Genomic DNA, 23,158 nt, shown 5'->3' with positions numbered 1-23,158 from the left:
ACAACTTTTTTTAGAAATCGTGAGTGCAGATACAGGGATTTTTTGCACGCTCTAAGCCCTTTTTTCTCAATGAGTGCGTTGAAAGCTACGCAGGAAGAGGAGAAGGGGATGTAAAGAGACCAGAAGTTACGTCTGTTCATCAGCGCACGCCACACACTTGAGCAATAATATGGAAAGAAGGGCTGGTCTGGTATTAAGACTCGAGCACATTACTTCTTTTATTATGATGCATGGCTTACCTTCAGCGCTGAAAATATTCCGCCGCACGTATTACCTTCAGTGGCATAGCTTTGGCCACTTATCGTGGCCAAAGCGGGAGATTCATCAACGTTCGCTTTCGGGAAAAGGAACGCTCATTATCAGAGTCAAAACCGTGCTCCCTCGCCACTCAATGTCACGAATGCGGCTGCGTACCCTTCTTCAACGGCACTGTGATACTGTCGCATCATAAAAAAAAAATCAGTTAGCAAGAGAATTGTGATTGAAGACTTCCACATCCGAAGAAAAAACGATGAGTGTGTCAGTGAGCCGTGAATTGCGCTGAGTGACGCAGAGAGAGTTTAGCTATCTTTCCAGCACCTGCAGAAGACGATACCAATGTATATATATATTTTTTTGCCTTGCTTGCGGTGTGCTGGGATGTATTGCAGTTTTGTTTTTTTTTTGTTTTTTTTGCATTTTCTGCCAAGTTGAACTTTACCTATATATCCGCTGTTCTTTTCCAAATAAATGTTAGTTACGAGTGAGCACCTGTAGTGTCCTTTTACTTCGTCGTGATAAAAACCTTCGGGATAATTCAAAATTTTGTGAGTTTTCCTTAATTGTTCGTTTCAATGCTTCTCAAGCAGTGGTCAAGTTTTTCCGCGTGAGCGTAAAGTTCATTTGCGAAAACGATGGAGGCCTGATTGTCAGACGTCTTAAAGACGATAGTCTTTCTTGGGAACCTTCAACGCAAAAATTTTGGTCTGTCTATTTGCCTACCCTTAACGATACCCAAAACGGCACCAAATGATACCCCATACGGCCGACACCATCCGCAGCGCCCACCAATGTTGCTCAAGGTTCAGTGTTCATGCTTGTGTGATTGTCAATTGAAAACAATTATTGCGCATATCTGGGGCACCCGAACAACACGTCAATATTCTGTTTGTGTGTATTTTTACTAAAAAATGGATACATAATGAATTCTAAGGACCGTAGCGTTTATCACGCTGCGCTGACCATGCAACGCTTGCACAAAAAGGCGTTTCCAACGCTTTGCTAAGACGAGACGGTGGTGGCACCTACCCGTCGCCTTACGTTCTACACCTTATCGGCTCCGAGACGGGCCCGCACGCCGCGCGCTTCGTTTTCCAAGATAACTGCCAGATAGCGCTCATGTCTCACGTGTGACGTGACTTAATGCGCTCGTTCGCCTCCGCTTCACGCTCGAGGCACTCTAACGCAGCGCCTCCGGAATATTATTCACTAATTTTCTTGCGCAGAACATCAAATAAGCGTTTTTTTCACTCTCTCCAGACGCAAGACTATCGTCTTTCGACGACATTGGCCCGTGTGCTCAGATTTGGGTGCACGTTAAAGAACCCCAGGTGGTCTAAATTTCCGGAGCCCTCCACTACGGCGTCTCTCATAATCATATTGTGGTTTTGGGACGTTAAACCTCACAAATCATTTCGACGACATTTGCAGTGTAACATGCAGATACGAGGCCCCCTTTTTTTAATTTAGAAATCTGTATTGCCTAAAGAAACAACCAGCTGGTACAACTGTTCGGTTTTGTAAGTTGCATTGTATGCCCCGCCGTGGTGGTCAAGTGGCTAAGGTAGTCGGCTTTTGACCTGCAGGTCGCGGGATCGAATCCCGGCTGCGGCGGGAGCATTTTCGACGGAGGCGAAAATGCCGTAGGTTCTTGTACTCAGATTTGGGTGCACGTTAAATGGCCCGTACACGTTAAAGCGCCATCTCCGATATGTTTTCAAGCACTTCAAGCAAACGCGCGAATCTTGTGCAGAATGCCGTTGGGATCAACGATTCTGCACGTGGCAGCGCTACGGTAGTGGTTAGAAGATGAGAAAAGGCACCTAATTTCTGCAACCCGGTCGGGAGCACGGCGCAGCCGCCGGCAAGCGACAAATTCCAACACACAATCCCTCCACTTTGGCCTCCGCGTGACGCGCCGTGCCACATCTCTGGCGCGCCGAGCCAAATATGCCAAATATGCTGTCGAGCAAGAGCCTACGGGTAATATATGGTAGCGCAGACAAAGGACACGGACAAGAGAAGGCACATGCAAGACAACAAAGCGCTAACTTTCAACAATGCTGTGTTGTCTTGGACGTCAAGCCCAAATCGCCACCCTCAGAGTCTACGGCTTCTGATTAGTCTGCAAGCAGCTGCCCGTGCTGCTTGTTGTTGTTTGTCGTGTTGACCGCGGGCGTGTAACACGTCGTGTCCCCGTACGGGTCCATCTCGTTAGCAATTTTTCGAAGGCGTGCGTGCAATGCAGGTTCCATACCGGCACAATCACGGCAGCCATGGTTCGCTAACAAGCACGCAACTGACAGAGTCGACGACCGGAGTCGCGGCAACCGGAAGTATACGGCGTTTCAAGCAGCGCGTCAGCGATGACGTATGCCACGAGAGATTGGTGGTGGTGGTAGTGATTAGAAGATGAGAAAAGGCACCTAATTTCTGCAACCCGGTCGGGAGCACGGCGCAGTGCCTAGAGAGATTGGGAGGAGCATAGGAGGGGCGTTTGGTGACAGGGCAAAGCGGCGTGGGAGAGGATACCAGCGGAGTGGAAGCGCAGGAGAGAGCGAAAGGAGTGGTTGTCACGATTTCAATAATCAAACGCGTCTAACTCCGCTATTACTGCACCGTTTCGAAAAATTCTTACGGCTCCGTGTTCGTCGTACACTCGTGCACAATTTCCCCACAACAACTGAATTTCCACGTCTGGTTGGTTTACGGGCCCTTTAAAGCACCCCAGGTGGTCAAAACTTCCAGAGCCCTCCACCACGGCGTCTCTCGTAAACATATGGTGGTTTTTGGACGTTCAAGCCCACGTAATTAATGATCAAGCTGCATTGTATGAAGCAAAAAAGCTATTGCTGGAGGCCGGTCTTGCTCCGAAGTTTCCAAGAACCGAGCAAATAAAACCACGGGCGTCTGTTGTCTCTCGCTTTTATCGCTCCAACAGCGCTTTGGTGTCTCCAGATAAGATCGAACACGAAGTCGTGGTCAGTGGTCAGCATTCCCGATTGGCAATATGAATTTACTGTAGACCTCAGCATTGGAGCCTGAACAATGGTTTCAAAGTTGTTTTTGTGAATAAAGGGAAAAGATTGTTGCCTGAAAAAGAAAACATACATGGACTTTGCCCCCCCCCCCCCCCTAAAAAAAAGAAAACGTTTGAACACTCATCGCACCTACGGAAAACAAAGGCGCACTTCTCGGCCACAGCATATACTCCCTTCTTAAAATGTGCGATATATAGAATCTTATGAGTGTGTTATTATTGTAAACGTTACAGGAAGAAATCACAATATTTACAAACCCTGCAAAGAACTTCAATTTTGCGAATTTGTTCCTGCGAACAACTGAGTGTAGTGAAGCTCGGTACATATTAACTTCGGCACTTTCGCTTTCTCTTTAGGTAAATTTCGTGGTGTTATCGGGCATAATTTTACTTCCTAATGGAAGTGAAACGTAAATCATTTACCAAAAACACCAGTGTCTGGAAATAGTTTTTGGAAAAAGGCAACCTTTAATTGTTTTCATACCCTTCTGATTTGAGGTCGGAGACCTCATCTATACCATTACGCATAAAAGAAACGATGCATAACTTTGTTTGCTAGCAAGTTTTCACGCGTCACATGTGACCAAGCCAGCCTTGCGGTGGCGTCATTTGTAGTGTGCTGAAGATCAGATATAAATGGTTCAAACTAACTGTGACATGATCGCAAGACAACGCTTGTTGTCTTGCGATCAGTCATTTAATCTTATTAAAGTTAGGCATTATATTTCTAACACATTTATCCGCGAGGATGGTACATGGTAGTATCTTCAGCTTGACGCGTTCATTTCATAGAAGAAAGACAGTTTTGCTGTTTCGGGAGTGAATCTTGAGCGAACAGGAAAAGACGGACATTGTTGCATGATTCCAAGCATCCCTTTCCACATACGTGTGTTCAACAGAATTCAAGTAGGTGGTTTACATGAGCTAAGATAATTACGCCTTTCAACTAGTGGTTTAATTATTTCTAACTTAAAACATGTGACTGCCTCAATTCCACGATAAATCGTGTGATTCTTTACTGCTATGCAACGAAGGTTAAGTACCTCCACGTTGTCCATTTATATATTCCCAGTGGGTGATAGATGTTTTACTCGGGACATTAGAACATGTTGGCCAACCAGCTGTCAGAAATATCCATATTATAGCCATTTTGTTCGCGTAAAGTAACGTTGACAAAAAGATGATAGTATTTGCGGCTGGATGCTCATTTTGAAGCCTTGCATGTCAATGTGTTCTTTCAGTCTTTCTGCGCCAGTAAACATTCTTATTCGTAATTTTGAAACACTGCGCTGCGTCATTTAATGTGCTCTGGCACCATCGCTGGAATAACGCGTGCCTAGAAAATGATGCACTATGATCAGTTATAGACTTTACTGAATCCTGCTACAGTTCACCATATATTTGGAAAAATGGCGGCTAGAAGAAGAAAATAAGCACACTACATCTGGTTGCTCGTTTTCACCATAAAGTAAGTGTTTTAATGCAATTAGTTAAGTTTTTCAATTATCTGACATCACTTTTGACTTAATATTTCATGCGTTGTCCCACTCTTCAAATAGTCCAGCTTATGCGTCAGAGGCGTGATAACAACCACAGCAGATATTTAATTATAACTACCCATGTACGTGCTATTTATTACCAGTGAGCGTGAGCTAACTTAGCAAAATAACCGCTATAATGCGTTTAGAAAAAAATAGTGAGCGGGTCGCTGTCATCGGTGAAATAAAACATGAACGAACAAACGCAGTACACGAGGTGAGTATCTCACAAAAGCGCTCGTCTGCAACGTTGTTGACGTGTATGACGTAAGCCTGCCATCTTAATACGTAAGACATAATATAAGACTATGGCTGGCGCTATATTTCACGAGTTGAAGCCACATCGTATGATGCTGAACAAGGCAGGCACGAGATCTCGAACAATAGAGAAGGCGTGCGCTGCTATAGAGAGATATGTCGACGTATGATTTTTGAACTTATATGGACGTCTGGTAGCGCGGCTGCACTTAACACGTTGCAAACACTCGCCTATGGTGCTCTTTTCAAACAGTTTGAACTAAGGTTGTGAGTGTATATATAAACTTAGAAGTACGTCACATCTTTGCTTGATTGATGTGCAGGATAACTTTTAGACGAAACGTGGTTGGCAGAGGTCCAGCTGTATTTTACCGCTTTGAGGTCAAGGGCACTCAAACTGGAGCTATTTGATTCTCGAAGTGAAGGCAAGAACCACGGCCGCGAAGATACGGTACCAACTACTACGGTCGTATATCACGTGGGCCCGCTGCCGTATTGCGAAATGGTGCCGTTGACGACGGCATGCCTGCTTATTCTTGTAAATGCGCGGGCGCTAGCGCGACTTACCTCGGCTCGTCGCTACAGCCCCGACTGGTCGTCGCTGGACACTCGCCCGCTGCCGCCGTGGTTCGACGATGCGAAGGTCGGCGTGTTCGTCCACTGGGGCGTGTTCTCGGTGCCCAGCTTCGGGAGCGAATGGTTCTGGAACAACTGGCATTTCGAAGATCCGCCGCTCGTGGATTTCATGAGGCGCAACTACAAGCCGGGATTTAAGTACCAGGACTTCGCTCCGCAGTTCACGGCCGAGTTCTTCGACCCCGAACGTTGGGCCGATATTTTTGCGAAGTGAGTGTGTCGTAACTCATTACGCACTTTTTACACTCATTGCAGAAAATTGGTTCGCACATAGTATAAAGTGGTGAGCTCGATCGAATTACGTGATCTGCGTCTGACTGCCTGCTCACGGAGGTAAGATGCAATATACAACATCACAAATACAGCGTGACTGGGATTCGAAGGCAAGATACGGGAATTCGCTAAAAATATGTAAACATTATCTTTAGGAAAAATACATATGACTTGAGGCCATACAGTTTGGCATAATTCATCAGAGTATTCAAACCAGCACCCCGCCGTTGTGGTATAGTGGCTAAGGTACCCGGCTGCTGACCCGCAGGTCGCGGGATTGAATTGCGGCTGCGGTGGCTGCATTTTCGATCGAGGCGAAAGTGCTGTAATCCCGTGTGCTCAGATTTGAGTGCACGTTAAAAAACCCCAGGTGGTCTAAATTTCCAGAGCCCTTCATCACGGTGTCTCTTATAATCATATGGTGGTTTTGGGACGTTAAACCCTACATATCAATCATATACCAAACAGCACTTATATTATAGCAAAATAGTATCAAACCGGAAAACAAAATTCCTGTGTTGCCCTTTAGAGGGACTGAAGGATATGGTGGATGGACACAATACAAAAACAACATGCCCCAACCCTATTTTTAGGAATCAGTGTAACACTAAAGTGAAATGTGTTATCAACGAGTTGGTTGAGCATTCATTTTTCTATTTTTCAGCACAAGGATGAATGAATTAATCAATACAGCAACGAATTGAATTTTCATGCGAAGAATGGCAAGCAGTTCATAACTTATGGCGTACACTTTATGCAGAGGGCACGCGCGAGATAGGCAAACACAGCGCGGGCGCGAACAACTGTCTCAGCTCGACACTTAGAGCAGGCTTCTCGAACGGAAAGGAAGGGCGCATGAAACGAACTTGCAAGAATACACAGGACGAGCGCGAACAACTTTCACAATTTTTACTCCATCGTATGTGAGCAGCGTGTGCGTTTCGTTAAAGGCAGCTATGGCAGTGAGCGCAGTGACCTTCGTGCTGTCTTGAATCACGAGTCCAATCTGATAAGCGCGCGCGCAGTCCGTGGAGGCGCATGTTCAAAGAAACGCGAGAGGCACCCAACACGAGGCCGTTAATTGCGTCATCTTGTTATTGATGACGAAAACGCGGCAAGGTTGTGGAGCTCTGAGGAACGCCCATGGGTATATGGTGTACATAAATGGCTTGCCGTTAGCATGCTCCTCAAAGTACAATTCATGGCATAGTGGCTGAGTTGCGCGCGGCCAAAGTGAGAGGCCCCGTGTTCAATGCTCCGCTACGGAACATTTTCTTCTAGTTTTTTAAAGACGATAACTTTTCTCGGAATACTTCAACGCAGAAATTTTGGTCTGTCTGTCTGTCTGTTTATATGTCTGTTTGTCAGGCGAAACGGCTTCAGTCCGACCACATGCGCAGCGCCCACCAATATAGCTCATGTTTAGGAGTTCGTACTTGTGCGATAGTCAAATAAAAAGTGGGATATTACGTGCATCTGCGGCACAATATCAACGCGTCAGTGCTCTGTGGCTTCTTTATTTCTACTAGAAAAGGCATAAATTACCAATTCTTAAAACAGAATAATTTATTACACTGCGCTGACAATGAGACGCTATGCACGAAAAAACTAACTTCCTACGCATTGCTAAATCAATATGGTGTTGCCATCTACCTTGAACTCAACACAATATGACCTCGAAAATTCTTCTCTTTCCGAGATTACTGCAAGATGGCGCTCATGTCTCTCGCAGCGCCTTCAGAATCACATTCATTGGATGTTTTTTTTTTTTTTCGCGTGAGGCAGCAAAAATATCGTTTTTGGATGACATTTGCTGTCGGACATGCACATAGGGGGCCAATGTTTTTTTGCGATGTGTTAATATATTTTTTTCTACGTCATATCCATGACAGAAATACGTCAGCGAAGCCGTGATGAGCCCCAACAAAAACACGTTTGTGTGAAAAATAAGCAGGGGGTTTATGCAGCTTCAGATATACTAGGTAAATTGCGTGTGCAGTATCAGCATTAGGAATTCGCTTCTTTCGACATCCTAATTACCTCGTACTTACAGTAAGCTCTTATCGCGAGCAGAAACTAGGATCGGTGACACTTACAGTCACGGTGAAAGGTGACCGTACGGGTAACCATTGCAATCGACTGATGACATTAAGGCATTTTAATACGTGGCCTCACGCTGCCGATAGTTATGTCTTGCAGGGAGTAGGGTCTACGATGGTATAACTATAACGCACTACCAAATGTAAAGTATACCCACTCCTCCCCCCCCCCCCCCCTCTTCGAAGTGTTCGAGGCCGAATGCGAACAAGCTTCGCAATGAATGCAAGAATGAAAATAGGTCAACGGTATTTTGCTCACAACGGCAGTTTGTTGGTCCCCAACTCACCGGCGGTAAAAGAATAGAAGTGATAAGTTTTTGAGATCCAACCTGAGAAGTCCTCGGCTGCCATTATTTTGTCAAACCTGCATGGACCCTGCACTCTTTAAAATGTGACCGCACAGATCAGACTGACTTAATGTGTGGGGCTAATTTTTTTTTTTTATTCTTACTACCACACCCCACTTCTCTCCAACCGCATGCGCGGCTATTCCGAACAGATACGCTCCAAATCACGCTTTACCAAATTTAAACGAAATGTTGTTCGTTATGGAAAGTTTTCAGGACGCACACAACAAACATGTAAAGTAGGAAAACATACAAGCGCTTGTATGTATTCTTTTCATACGTCTTTGTTCTGTGCACGCCGAAAACTTACCATAATTAACAAATACCAGTTGGGAAACTGTGGCTTTCTCGTGTTTAGCGCACGGGGTAGCAGCGTTCGAACAGCTTTTAGTTGAACGTGGGCCTTGCCGCTACAATCCCTGTAGCAAGATGAACGCTTCTCGTTTAGGTCTGGGGCGAAGTACGTGGTGCTCACAAGCAAGCATCACGAGGGATTCACGCTTTGGCCCTCGAACGTGTCATGGAACTGGAACGCCCTGGACGTTGGGCCGCACCGGGACCTGGTGGGGGCTCTGGCCAAGGCCGTAAGGAGCTGTGGAGGAATGCGGTTTGGGCTGTACCACTCATTGATGGACTGGTTCCACCCACTGTACTTGGCTGACAAGGCGTCCAACTTTTCGACTGCTTTGTTTCCACCTGCTAAGACCCTTCCGGAACTCGTGGAGATTGTGGAAAGGTGAGTGCCCCGAGAACTGCATTCTTGAAGGTTTTGTTCTTTGTAGGGCGGCGTATACGGGTTAACATGGCTTATACTCACTCGCCAATACCTTCGCAGATTATGCACTAACATCCAAGTGACCTCACACTCGCGCGATATTGGGGCAATGCATAATAGCAACAACCCAGAGAAAACAATGGCGGTACATATGAAGCCGCCCTGGTAAGGGTGTCTGTAGGACCAAAGGCGTCTGTTTGCGTGTGCCCTCTACTCTATTTTGCGCTGTGTCATGATTTTCTCTGATCTTCTTTTGTTTTCGCTTAAATTGCTGAGTGACAGCAGCGTAAAATTGCTCCAGGCGTCATGTGGATTTCGCAAGTAGACGATTGAAAGACACGCGCTTTACAACACGTTCAGGCATAATTGATCATCATCATCATCATCATAATCAGCAGCAGCACGAGCAGCCGCTGCCGCCGCCGCCGCAGAGAATCAACACAGTGCGCTGTTGTATAGTTGAGGCTACGTAGTGGGTACGTCACTCCTTCACTACAATGAATTGTGGCGTTGATGACCCCTTCCCAACTATACTTGAAGGCATGCATTACATAAAACTTAGTTTACAGACCTGTACGCAGTGACATAGCGTTAAGTTTCCTTGAGCTCTCAGCAAACACATTATTATGAAAGCTTTCCCATTTACAGGTACCATCCAGAGATTGTTTGGTCTGACGGCGACTGGGAAGCGTCCGACGCTTACTGGAACAGCACCTCTTTCCTGGCCTGGCTCTACAACGAAAGTCCCGTGCGTTCTACTGTCGTGGTCAACGACCGCTGGGGCAGAGAGGCCCTGTGCAAGCACGGGGACTTCCTCACCTGCAAAGATCGGTTCAACCCAGGTGTGCTGCAGCGACGCAAATGGGAAAACTGCTTGACGATCGACAAACACTCTTGGGGCTACAGACGCGATGCGTACCTCTCGGAGTACCTTACCATCGGCCAGCTGCTGGACATCCTGGCGAGCACGGTCAGCTGCAACGACAACCTGCTCATCAACGTAGGCCCGACAAAGGAAGGTGTCATCACGCCCATTTACGAAGAGCGGCTCACGCAGTTGGGGAAGTGGCTTTCCGTCAACGGCGAAGCGGTCTACGCATCGAAGCCCTGGAAGTACCAGAACGACACGGCCACGTCGAATGTATGGTACACGGCCAAGGATGACGTGGTGTACGTGTTCGTTATGAGGTGGCCCAAGAACGAGCAGCTTTACCTGGAGTCGCTGGAAATGTTACCAGGAGGCAGAATTACGATGCTCGGGCTACCCGCGCATCGGCCGTTTGCGTGGATACCCGCTCACTCGCTCGAAGGCGGTGGCCGGAAAGGAGCCTTCAAGAAGGGCACGGTAGTCAGATTTTCAAAGCTGACGGTAGACAAACTTCCCACTCCGTGGGCCTGGGTGCTAAAGGTGATAGGCGCCTCTGAAGCCTTGATGCCAAGCAGTTTGCCGAGTGCGAAAACAGAATGAATAAATAAATAAGGAAATAAATAAATAAATTCGTAGCCACTGGGCCGACTTGTTGAACGTTAAAAAACATATACCGCTGGCTCCAAAACAGACTTACCTTGTAGCGCTAGGTACTTTACTATAAATTCACTACACCATCAAGCCGCACAAAAACTCCCAACGTCCGCCCCAGCGTGCAGTTGTTATTAGTCCAACATAAACAGTCTTGATATATATGTGGGCTTCTTGGTCCGCATCAGGGAGTCATCAGGCTCTTTGGAGTAACGCGAATAATGCTTGCAGGCAGAGAAACACAACGCACTATCACGCACAGAGAATCGAGCACAGTCTTCAGTTTATTGCATCACAGTCCCGAATTGTTTGCCGCAGAGTCGCCGGCATTCGTGTATAGCACGCACGTAACTACGCTAAGCGAAGAGATTCGAAGTTAACCAAGCGAATCGCTTCAAGAACACACGTAGAGCTCAAACGCGTCGATCTTTACCACATGCGCGTGGTCTCCGACTGATTTCCGTACCAATAAAACAAAAGCTCTTGTGACTTGAAGGAGAGTGACAAGTGGCATTAAATAGAAACTATTGCTGCTTTCGAAACAGTAGTGGTTATCTTTAGCTCTTGGCACAAGTTTATAACTTGAAAGCAGTGTGTTCAAACAATAATGAAAGATCTCGGATGACGCTTTAACTTCACCTCCGAGATATATAGACCGTGATAGCTAAGCGGGCCCCATTCGCACCACCACGCTTCACTTCTCGGGGAACGTATCAAAGAACGGAGCAAGGTAAGGAACGTGTATATGCTTATAACAGGCCGTTTCAAATAATGATATGTGCACATACTGCAGTGCAATAAGCGCTGTGATATGAGTGCGTCACGGAAGAAAATGTACTAAGAAAATGTGATACTGATAGTATTGAAACAGACCTGGACCGAGTAGTAAATGCACTTGGCCACGAGATGAGGATATGCTCTAGGATGCAAGTCTCAAACGGTCAATGCAAAACTACGGGATGGGCGCGAACGAATAGAACCGCGTCATAGATACCAATCTTGAATGACATGAGCTAGGTTGCTAAATTTATACAAATTTGTGCGTGCACAGTAACATACCAAGTTTACCTTTTCATGGCACCTCTTTTATCACTCTGGCGGGCAGTTAGTATGGTTATTGGGGAGATTAAATGAACAGTGAACGATGTTGCGCGAGAATTTCAGTTATTCAACTCTGCGGTGTGAAGAAAGCGAAATTAAAATCAAAGAAGGCAGGAAGACACTGAGAAGTTGCGATTATAAAGATTGCAAATATGTACTTCACAGCGGCATTTTAACAGCAAAAGCTTGTTTAAGCCAGTGGTATAAAAAAACTCAGGTATGCACAATGTGCACAAAACAATCTTTACAAACCAAGTCGTGCTCGATCCCTTCATTTTCGTTAAATTGAATATGTTCAAGCTATCGGTAAGTTGTGCCTGCTCGTGATAAACTTCTCAGGTAGTTATGTGCCACAGGAGCTCGGCAATCCTCCCTACCGAGTACAGCACGTTGACAAAGTGGACCCTCTGATACAAGTGAAAGAGAGGGAGAAAGAGACAGAGAAAAATCGGGAGAGAAAAAGTGATAGAAAGAAATAGAAGGGGAAAAATTTAACCATTTTTTGCTATTCTACCTCACACTAGCGGGACATGGTTTAATTTTTTTCTCTTTGTATTCTTCCTATCCCAACTGACTGTCCCTACGTGAGACTGGCATGCTGCGCGTTGAGTCGTGCACCTCGGGACTTCAAATAAAGTTTCGCATCCATCCATCTCCCACGACAGAAAACCATGTGTAGATTCAAAGCAGCCGGCGTTAACGCTCACACAAGTGGCGGCGTTGATGCTGGCGGTCTTCGGAGCGTCGCCCAGGAGAGATTATCGACTAGAACATGCTAATCACTGCTAATAGGCAATGAGAGACAGAACACTCCCATTGGACACAGAAACCCGCAGTCCGCTTTTAGGTAACGCGCACGCTGTTGAACAACGCACAATAAAAAGCTCCCACCGGCACTACCTAGGAGATTTTGGTGGTAGTGGTTAGAAGAGGAAAAAGGCACATAATCTACAACTCTGGGCCGTCCAGCGTGCCGGGTGCTGCAGGCCCACTAAAAAACACCGGACTCGAATCGTCTGGATTCGACAAATAAAGTTTATGTTCTTCTTCTTCCTGCTGCCCGGTAGGGAGCACGGTGCAGTGCCTACCTAGGAAAAGTCCCAGGGCCAACATATACGAGGCGGCAGATCAGCGCGGGCAGTCGTTTTTTTTTTCTTTTATTTTCAATCAATAAACTAGATTCAAGACGCTGCCTGCGTCTGCGTGTCGAGGCGAGAGAAAGAGGAGCGTAGGAAAGGAGAGGAAGGGGGAGCGGATGTGCATGCGCAGTAATGGTGGTCACGCCGCACGCCGTATGGAACTCGATCAGAAGATGCTTCGCATCTAAAAAAAATGGCGAAGCTTCCACCAAATCACGCAAGGCTTGAAACAGGGAAGCCGGACGATTATGAACTCTGACAAAACAGCCAGTAACCTATTGGACAAACCTGACAACTAGCTGAAGCACAGCGGGCATGGTAGCTTTCGTCGTTTTTTTTTTAATCACATCTATTGTGTTAATCTCACACTGCTTCTCAGGGTTCGAGGCGACATATGCGTGGTGAAAAAAAACTCACAGCGCCCCTTGTGCTTTCGCCTAAAATGACACGCTATCGGAACGCTGTTTTACGCAACCGCACCGCCGATTCCGGTGCAGGATTCTGGAAACGTGAAGCTGAGTGTTTGCTTACGTAGGCTGCAATTAATATATTATCCGTCATCTCGAAGTTGCTTCTACGTTGTGGCATGACATGTTCAAGATAGTGTACCGATTACTCGCCCGCGGGCAAATAACAGCGATCGAGTATGAACTGATCGATATCGAGCGGGGACGCTATTGAGAAATGTATAAACAGGTCACTTCGTTTTACGCGACCTTCGATCTTCATCGTAACTTATTCATCGTATATATAAGCGCTGGTGTTGTTCCCTTTCTTTGTCCGTGTGTCAGTGTGCGCTGAAAATAAGTTACGATGCACTCATGCCAACTAGCTCATCTTGCAATATTACTCCTTGTCGCTCTTCACCCCACCTTTCATACGCGATTTTCGCCTTCTCTTTTTTGTCTCCTATTTCTTTGCACATATCTTTTGCACCGACAAGTCGAGCCGCTATAGGCTGATAACATGCAGATGTCTGAGTGAAATATATCATGCAGCTCTATGAAGCGGCGCTTACGATACCACATTAGCCGGTTGCCTGCTGTCGCTTATTTGTATCATCTAAACCGTTTCATAACCGTCTTCATCCTAATGACCTTTACAGGATCGACACCTCGATCATTGTCAGAATAGTTACTGAAGTTTGACGTCCCAAAAACACGATAAAATTATAAAGAACGCCGCATAATGGAGGGCTTTGGGAATTTCGACCAACCATTGTTCATTAACGTGCACCTTAATTAAGTACACCGGCTCAGAGATTTATTTTCGCCTCCAACGAAAATGCACCCACCTCGGCCGGGAATCTATACCGTGACCTTCGGCTCAGCAATGGAGTATCATGATAACTAGCCGCCGTGGCGGGTCGAAACCGAGACCTAAATAACTCGATCAACCTACTATATGCATTACACTATATGTCATTCGGCGTTGCGTTAATTATGGGTGCTGTGGATTCCAGGTTTTATTACTTGTACCCTCCATCGTGTTTAGAGTCCTTTTATAGGTGCCGGGTCCAAGCTGGGTCACAACGAGCATTCCAGCGACTCGCCGTGCAGTGCTATACATTTTAAGCTGGTTTCGTCGATGAAGCCACATGCAGATTTCGCCGGAAAACTTGCGTCTCTCTGTAGTGTAAACTGTGGCGCCTCTGTTTAAAAGATAACCGACAGTGAGAGGACCGAAAATCAAGCCTACACACACTTATTACCTCTAAACTGAGATCACCTCTTGCACCGACTCGTGAACTTTTACTGTGTTACTTGAATGCAGTCGTCGTGTGCAGGAGCATTCTTGAGTTGACAACGAGCCGCGCTCCTGCTGGTGATACCGAAGTAGTGCCATTTTTATCTACGCAACCTCCTTTAACTCTCTCTCCCGCTTCAGAAGTCCGGACGCACACTTAAGAGATAGGGTCCTCAATCGAACACTGGCGTGAGAGTGTCCTTGTGAGGACTGCACCTGCATCGACGGGACATTCGAGCTGCCTGAGCCTCCAGAGTCATAGCGGACAGCAACAACCGGCGCATCAAGGTACTGCTTCGAAAGTACAATCACAGTACGCCAGTGCGGCGACGAATTGAACATCGCCGGCTTGGGTAACCGTCAAGATGAGTCTCTCTGCGTCAGGCGCGCTCCTATTTGCACTCGCGGCAACAGCGGTGGCCAGCCCGTCCCGTGACCGGCGCTACACTCCCGACTGGTCGTCGCTGGACACCCGCCCGCTGCCTTCGTGGTTCGACGAGGCCAAAATCGGCGTGTTTCTTCACTGGGGCATCTTCTCGGTGCCCAGCTTTGGGAGCGAGTGGTTCTGGCACAACTGGCACGAACAGCGAGTCCCGTACGTGGAATTTATGAGGCGCAACTACAGACCGGGCTTTACGTACCAGGATTTCGCCCCGCTGTTCACGGCCGAGTTTTTCGACCCTAATCGCTGGGCCGACATCTTCGCTAAGTGAGTGCAGTGGTGTTTGCATCAAGCGTCTAAAGTACTGATTTTTCGGCTAGTTGGTTAGATCCGATTGAAGTGGTAATAGTGCTGGCACGACTAAGGAGGATACACAAGCATATAGCTCCTTGTCGTGTTTATGACACCTTCAAATGTATTTATGGAGGCAGCGGCAGCGGAGGGCGTTGCTGTTGGGGTGAGGGGGGGGGGGGGTAGCTGGCTTATGAATGTCCGGAGTTGCTGGGGAGGCTCGGTACATTCAAAATTACCTCGTGTAGAGGGCACAATTTGAATGCTTGAAGTGGGTGACTAAATAAGCATATGTTATCTATATGAAAAAATGAAATGAATAGTCGAATAGTTCACGCAATCTGGCTGGCTCTTTCATTTAAAAAATCATTTTACATCTTATACTGCGCTTTGGAATTTCACTCTTCCAGACACATCAAATTGTATCGCTTGCAATGGCTGACGCTAATTGCAACAGTGTTGTTGTTTATATTGCTTCCTAATCTATGAAGCGTAACAAGTTAACAAGTAAACTGTATAATACAAACTTATGCCGTAATTTTGAAGTTGCAGATTATGAAACCATCTGATTGGCAGTGTGTCTTTCACGAGTCTTGAAAACTTGTCAGTGATGGTACGTAAGCTACAGTATACGCGTGCCTTATTGTAATTTGTTCATCACTTACTTGCGGTATTCAAGCAGTACAGTTGAAAACATTGACAGAGGTTTAATTTTTCAAAACTTTCTAAACCTACAGTTATCACAAGTGAGCAGTGTATTTGGCTTGGTTTTTAAAAGCCTACACACACAATGTTTAATTGAAACTCATCTTTATCGCAAATATTCTACTGTGTCGATACATGTCTGTTCAATGCCAACGAAAACGGTCTTGCTAACAAATGTAGCAGCTTTTGTTTCTCTGTATTGTACAGTGGCCTACGGTCGCTCCGATGTTCCAGCAGAAATTTCACCTTTGCTTGAGATATCGCAGCCAGCCTTCAAGCTATGTTTACTGCACAATCGAATTCAGCCTCTCGCTTGCTTTGAAGAGCACTCACAGACGGCCAAAAACTATTCATACCAACCAGTAAGAGCATTTCAGCATGCATAACAGCGCTTTTGGGTGGCACGCAATAATTCCGAACAAATTACGAAAATCAAATGCTAAAGTTTCAGCGGCCTACCTTCTAAACCACCTGACTAGGAAACATAACATTTACGTATCTAGCATATTACCAAAACAACTGCGATTGGTTTGTACAATGTTATGTGCTCTGACGACTACCCTTTTAGTATGCCTCCATTGTAATCTCTTTTTAACAACTATGAAACATACATCTTTCTCTTATTAGGTTGCACTTAACCTCACGCTCCTGCACTCTCCTGTGTAGGAGGGGGTCAGGGCTACTCAAGCTGTTCTAACATATTTTACCTGCCTTCTCGTAACGTGCTCTTGTCGCAGAATGAAATTTCACGTTTAGCTTTAATGTATGCAATGATAGTTTAAATGGGGTCGATGTATAAAAGCCCTTTGACGAACATACCGAAATATAATAACATGTTTGCAGGGGTAATGAAGCAGTGTTCAATATTTACTGGAACGTTACAGAGGCGACAGTTAAATGAACATTCGCTGTAGCTGCAGTTCATCTTGACGGCTTCTGGAAACTACTACAGAAAATGTTCTTCCTCGTTCATGAACGTTTAAAATTACGCGAGCTTGTTTTTTGTTTGAGTGTAGGTGGCCTCTTTTTGTCTGAGAAATGCAGCAGTGAAGCCGTTTATACAATGTTTTTTTTTCTTCTTTTCTGGTGTTCTGTCATAACTGTCTCGAGCAGCGTAGTAATGATAGCCATTCATTGTCCATCTATAGTGGATTTATTTCATTCACTATATTCACAAAAATCTGTTGCAACTTCTGTCGTCTACTGTAAGCTTCATGGACGCGAAATGGTGGAGGCCCGTTCACTGTGCTACTTTATAGTGCTCGTTTGGTCGAAATTTCCGCAGCCCTGCACTAAGGTCATTCTCATATCGTGGTCTCGGGATGTAAAACCCCCGATGCTATTACTGTTACTGTAAGCTTCACGGCACTGTTACCTTCTAGACAAAAAGCTAACGAAACGGAAACAGTATGAGAGATCCATTATGTATTATTACACGTATAAAGGCGTCAGCAAGCTTAACCGCAGCACGACATGGGCTGATTGGGCTGACGTCAACCACGAAGCGCTTGGCGCAGTTGCCGATATAATACCTGGGTATGCTTCGATAGTATGTCAGCACGCATGGGTAGTACGTCGGCAACAGAACCCAAAGCTACACGGCGTTAGCGTCAATCGAATCGTTTCAGGACACGCGGCTGATCATTCGAGTTAAGCTTGCTCACGAACATACAAAACACTTCACAAACAATTCGTGAAAGACGTACTTAGTGTAGCGGGTGTAGGTGTGAGCTGCTGTATTGTTGCAGAAAGGGTGCTTCGATACGACTGCTCATGGGATGAGCTAGTGGCGTAGTCAGGTGGAGGGGCGTTCAATTCACCCTTCGTAATTTCTTTAAACTTTGCATGTGTATAGTGCACGCACAGATATTATACAAATGGACGCACGAACATGCATACAATATGGTTACCACCCTTCTCTCCAAAAAAGATTTCAGGGAACGTTACGGAGGTAAACATTCATCATGTCATTATCAAGTGGATAGCTTCCTACGGCCTAGTTCAGGGCCCCCTTCCGACTGTTTTTCCATTTTCTCTGCAGTACATGTACTAAACTCGTCCTGAACATAGTAAACGAATGTCTGCGTTAGTACACTCTACCCGTCCTTCATATATGAAACATACAGCACATGAACGCCTATTAATCGGCTGTTACCGTGATCTTGTAGTTTTTCTTCAATTCCTAAGAATTGGGGACACCTGGACGTGGCACCACCTGCCGGCGACAGGAACGCTAGCCTGCCATAACTGAACGGGAAATAAAAGATAAAAGTCGCATATCTTAAAAAAGCTAGTTAACAAAAACAACTTTGGCTTATATGTTGTAGGCCCGTGTGCTCAGATTTGGGTGCACGTTAAAGAACCCCAGGTGGTCTAAATTTCCGGAGCCCTCCACTACGGCGTCTCTCACAATCATATAGTGGTTTTGGGACGTTAAACCCCACATATCAATCAATCAACTTTGGCTTATATGTGACAGAGAGCCACTGGTACAGTTTGTTAAAACTGCAGTATCACATCATGAAGCGCGTGGTATTCCAGACAATTGAACACCGCCCGTAGAAACACATGGGACCCATTTTTGAGAAACACTTTGAGAAGCCACGCAGTTTGCAGTGCGACACTGAAATTTTAACAAATTGTACCAGTGGGAATCTGCTACATGTAACCCGGAGTCGTTTTGTATAGCTAAGTTTTTTCGATAGATATGATTTCTTTCGCCTATTTCCCATTCAGTTACGGCAGGCCGCCGCTGTAGCTGATGAGAGATGGCGCTACGTGTAGATGTCTTAAAATTTTAGTCATAAGGCCCAAAAGTCTAAGGGCTGGACAGTGCCCATTCCCTATAGCTAGTCGCAGAATCTGTCAGTCAGGGCAAGCGCCACTTTACAAAAAAATGAACGAAATCAAATAGTACTAAGACACAGATTGAACTGCGCTACCTTATGCTTGACATAGTAAGTTTTCTTGTAATGCTTATATAGTGACTCTTGCAATGTTCTCAATGACTCGGGTACGCGCATAGCCAGAAGAGGGGATGAATAACAGTTAACTCTCTGAGATTTTTACTGTTTACCGTATGTATACCTACATAGTTGCATCTCTCGCTAAATAAAATCCTGGACGCGCTCCTGGTGTTTGGTAACAAGTTTTATGAAAATAGGTTCATTTTTTGCATTGCATTACTTAAAAAATCATTAATATATTGGTGTTCTACGGGAGACGCACCTCGTATATTCTTCTAGGTCCTGATGTACCATAAACCTGCAAATGGTGGTATTCAAGGAGAAATGCTTGGGTTCATTGATCTTTTATGCTCAATTAATGTATATATTCGCACTCAGGTCGGGAGCCAAGTACGTGGTGTTGACGGGCAAGCACCACGAGGGCTTCACGCTGTGGCCTTCCGATGTTTCGTGGAACTGGAACGCCAAAGATGTGGGACCACACCGCGACTTGGTGGGAGATCTGGCCGACGCTGTTCGGCGCCGCGCAGGATTGCGGTTTGGCGTGTACCACTCCATGATGGACTGGTACCACCCGCTCTACCTGGCAGACAAGGCATCCGGATTCGAGAGCTCCCTTTTTCCACCAGCCAAGGCCATCCCCGAACTTATGGAGATTGTGGAAAGGTGAGTTTGGTCCGTCTGTGCCCAATTCCCTATTGTTCCTTTTATCGGCTCAGTCGCAAGCTGTGGCCCTAGAAAATTCTGTTATCCTGAATTCGAAGACGCTTAGCCAGCGCACTCTCACTCGGCTGAGCACATGCATCCATAAACTTATGATGATTGTAGGGATAACACAGAGACTTAGTGCCAAGTTACACAAGTAGCTTCCACACCCAAGCACTTGCCTTCATTTCTAATTGCTTCATGTGGCGAACAAAAGAAAGCGGAAAGATGGATCAATAACTAACGCAATAATGAGTGAACTTAGTGGCTTGCGGTCACGGGCACAAGAACTTTCCGACATTGGTGATATCAGCGACCTTTTCAATATGCTGACACATGATATTGGGCTGGTTCTGCGAAACAATACGTACACTGTAGTGGAGTAATGCAGATCTATTTATTTAGCATTGGAATTCTCCCTTCTTCCGCGCTGGCTGTAAAACACTGTTTATTCTGACCTGCTTGCTTTGGTTAACTTCATCACACTGCTGCAGAATTTTTCTTTTCTAACACATGTCTATCATTCTGTTCTTGAAACATATTTCTTAAGCCAGGTGATACAGACTAATAATGAAACACCTGTGCCTCTCTGTAGGCAAAAAACACACAAAAAACACATGAGCTGAGTTGAATTTTGTGCGCATCACACACTTCGTGTACACTGTGGGTAGAGGAATGCATTACTGGGCGAGCACGCTCGAATAGTCAAGAAATTATTGAAGCTGAATCCTTTGTCACATGCAAGTAGCGAAGGCTGGCACCGGATACCCATCTTCACCCCAGTGCGTTGTGTTGACATAGCTTTAAACTGTATAAAGACCTAAGGCGTCAGCAAAGTATAGAGGAAGTGACCACACTGTTCATTGCATGTGGGGGTGTGGTGGCTTTAGTGCTTCTGTTTTCTTAAGCTCAGCTGCATTTTGGCTGAGTTATCAACACTAATTTTGTTCAGACTGAATCATGCGCTCTCATACACGTGACGTTGTGTGTATGTTTGCAATGTCACGAAGCTTCGCGTCGTTGATCCGTTGATGCTTTTAGTTACACAAAAACCATGTTTTCTTCAACCTATACAGGTACGAGCCGGACATTGTGTGGTCCGACGGAGAATGGGAAGCGCCGGACACTTACTGGAACAGCACCGCTTTCCTCGCCTGGCTGTACAACGACAGCCCTGTCCGCTCCTACGTCGTGGTCAACGACCGCTGGGGTAAAGGGGTCCGCTGCAAGCACGGGGACTTCTTCAACTGCGACGACCAGTTTAATCCAGGCGTGCTGCAGCCGCACAAGTGGGAGAACTGCCTGCCAATCGACCAGGGCTCGTGGGGCTACAGACGCGACGCAAACCTGTTAGACTACCGCACGATTGGCCAACTTCTCGACATCCTGGCGAGCACGATCAGCTGCAACGGCAACTTGCTCATCAACGTCGGACCGACCAAGGACGGCATCATCTCTCCGATTTTCGAAGAGCGGCTCACAGAGCTGGGGCAGTGGCTTTCTGTCAATGGCGAAGCGGTCTACGGATCGAAGCCCTGGAAGTACCAGAACGACACGGCCACGCCGAATGTATGGTACACGGCCAAGGATGACGTGGTGTACGTGTTCGTTATGAGGTGGCCTAAGAACGAGCGGCTCTACCTGGAGTCGTTGGAATTGTTACCGCAAAGTAGAGTAACCATGCTGGGTCTACCGACCGCGCAGGAGTTTGCATGGACATCAGTTAAGTATACGGGAGATGCTCCCAACAGTAGAGCTGCTCAGAAAGGCACCGTGGTGTCTTTTCCCAAGCTGACACCAGACCAGCTGCCCACGCCATGGGCGTGGGTGTTGAAGGTAGAAGCCCCTATGTAAATTGATATTTGCGGGAACATTATCAGAGTCAAGCTTTTCTAATCCACTCTGGAGGAAAAGGGGCCTAATGGAGGAGGGGAAAGGCGTCCGCCATGTAATTAGGGCTGGTACTCCAACTATGCATCGTATTTACACGATTCTATGCCGACTCGAATGTAGGTCGACCCTCATGAAATAGCATGGCAAACAAAAAAACAAAAAACAAAACAAGGGTGCTCAAGCACATTTCATCAAAAATTATTTACCATGTCTGTAAAAACAATACCAAATTTGCTGTGCTGAGTATGCTTCACGGCAGTACTCGTGAGTTGTGCAGAAAAGCTAGTTTCACAAGAAATGTGGGGAATATTTTTACGAGACTTTGTAACCGAGGCTAGTTTTCGGTTCTAGATCGAGCCCCTAACTGCGGATTTCTAATTAGGACAAAATAGGTCGGCCTACAATCGTGTAAACACAGGTATGCGTCGGAGAAGGCCCTCAGAATAACTAAGTTCTTGCTGCGATAAAACATTTTGTAGTTTAGTTTTACTGCTTTCACAGCCCTAATAAACAGTAGCAACCGGTAGCGACCAACAAAAGAACATAAAAACTGCATTCGCTCCTTTCATGCTTCTCGAATAAATGCCGAAAAGTTGACCACAGTGTTCCTTTTTACCACGACGTTTACTGGTTCACATTTAAACATCCTGACTTGGCTTGTTCCAGCTTTCGTTGATAGTCAGCGCTGGTGAGTATGTTGTTCTTGTCTTTGTTGCTTTCAAGTCTTTGGAATATTCTAGAATATCTATACAAATATGGCGACCGCATGCGGACAAGACTTCCGTTAAACAATAGATTGAAACAGGGGTGGTGAGAGTTTATTTGCAGACAATGAAGCTTCTCGTCAGAGGGAGCAAGCGAGCAATCGCTAACACGCGCACCAGTTTCTTTCTTAATAAATAGAGCTTCATAACGTTCCCCCTCTTCCCTCAGTTAGCAGCACTCTGTTTTTCTGTAGTATACGGGTGTCATAAGCACTTCCTGCAGTGGTCCACAAACTGTCCACCGCCAGCCAGAGCCTGCACTACTGCTCGGTGCTTCCACAGCCTTACGTTAATACACCGGCCAGTTTGGTCGACGTAACAATGACCACAGTAAGGTGGAATCCTGAAAAAACGGATGACGTGGCTCACTTTACATGCTTTGTCTTAGCTTAGCCCGTCCATCCATTGAGACCTGTTTGTTTTACCTATCGTTCTCGGGACTAATCAGCCCTACTCTCCGCCTTAGCAATGCTAAAAAGCTCCAGAGAATAAATTCGGCGAAACCCACGTACGTGGGATTCAACGTTATGCGAAGCATGCGGAGGGAAGGTGACTTAGTTGCAGTTTTTCTTTGTTGAGCGACACGTCATGAAAACGCTAAGTATATGTACAAATGTTGCACGCACAGACATGTGTTCAAGAGTTGCAGATGCTTATATAACC

General features: G+C 46.1%; 2 protein-coding genes across 2 annotated transcripts; both read left to right on the top strand.

The window, feature by feature from the left end:
• The first annotated feature begins 5,466 nt into the window (after positions 1-5,466).
• On the top strand, positions 5,467-10,735 carry LOC119171750 (alpha-L-fucosidase). The gene is made up of 3 exons (XM_037422582.2): positions 5,467-5,940; positions 8,898-9,185; positions 9,873-10,735. The coding sequence occupies exons 1-3, from the start codon at positions 5,597-5,599 to the stop codon at positions 10,690-10,692; spliced, it is 1,452 nt and encodes a 483-aa protein (XP_037278479.2). The 5' UTR covers positions 5,467-5,596; the 3' UTR covers positions 10,693-10,735.
• Positions 10,736-14,879: 4,144 nt separating this feature from the next.
• LOC119171761 (tissue alpha-L-fucosidase) lies at positions 14,880-22,328 on the top strand. The gene is made up of 3 exons (XM_037422592.2): positions 14,880-15,438; positions 19,512-19,799; positions 20,915-22,328. The coding sequence occupies exons 1-3, from the start codon at positions 15,095-15,097 to the stop codon at positions 21,690-21,692; spliced, it is 1,410 nt and encodes a 469-aa protein (XP_037278489.2). The 5' UTR covers positions 14,880-15,094; the 3' UTR covers positions 21,693-22,328.
• Positions 22,329-23,158: the final 830 nt, after the last annotated feature.

This window comes from Rhipicephalus microplus, chromosome 3 (assembly GCF_043290135.1).
Source record: "Rhipicephalus microplus isolate Deutch F79 chromosome 3, USDA_Rmic, whole genome shotgun sequence".
Lineage (NCBI taxonomy): Eukaryota > Metazoa > Arthropoda > Arachnida > Ixodida > Ixodidae > Rhipicephalus > Rhipicephalus microplus.
Note: the sequence above shows the minus strand (reverse complement) of the source record. Positions and strands in the feature narration are given on the sequence as shown.

Bases quoted from the DNA above. Each gene is read 5' to 3' on its own strand.
- LOC119171750 (XM_037422582.2), top strand. From the start codon at position 5,597: ATGGTGCCGTTGACGACGGCATGCCTGCTTATTCTTGTAAATGCGCGG. The intron at 5,941-8,897 runs GTGAGTGTGTCG...CTTCTCGTTTAG, and splicing joins TGGGCCGATATTTTTGCGAA to GTCTGGGGCGAAGTACGTGG. The intron at 9,186-9,872 runs GTGAGTGCCCCG...TCCCATTTACAG, and splicing joins CTCGTGGAGATTGTGGAAAG to GTACCATCCAGAGATTGTTT.
- LOC119171761 (XM_037422592.2), top strand. From the start codon at position 15,095: ATGAGTCTCTCTGCGTCAGGCGCGCTCCTATTTGCACTCGCGGCAACA. The intron at 15,439-19,511 runs GTGAGTGCAGTG...ATTCGCACTCAG, and splicing joins TGGGCCGACATCTTCGCTAA to GTCGGGAGCCAAGTACGTGG. The intron at 19,800-20,914 runs GTGAGTTTGGTC...CAACCTATACAG, and splicing joins CTTATGGAGATTGTGGAAAG to GTACGAGCCGGACATTGTGT.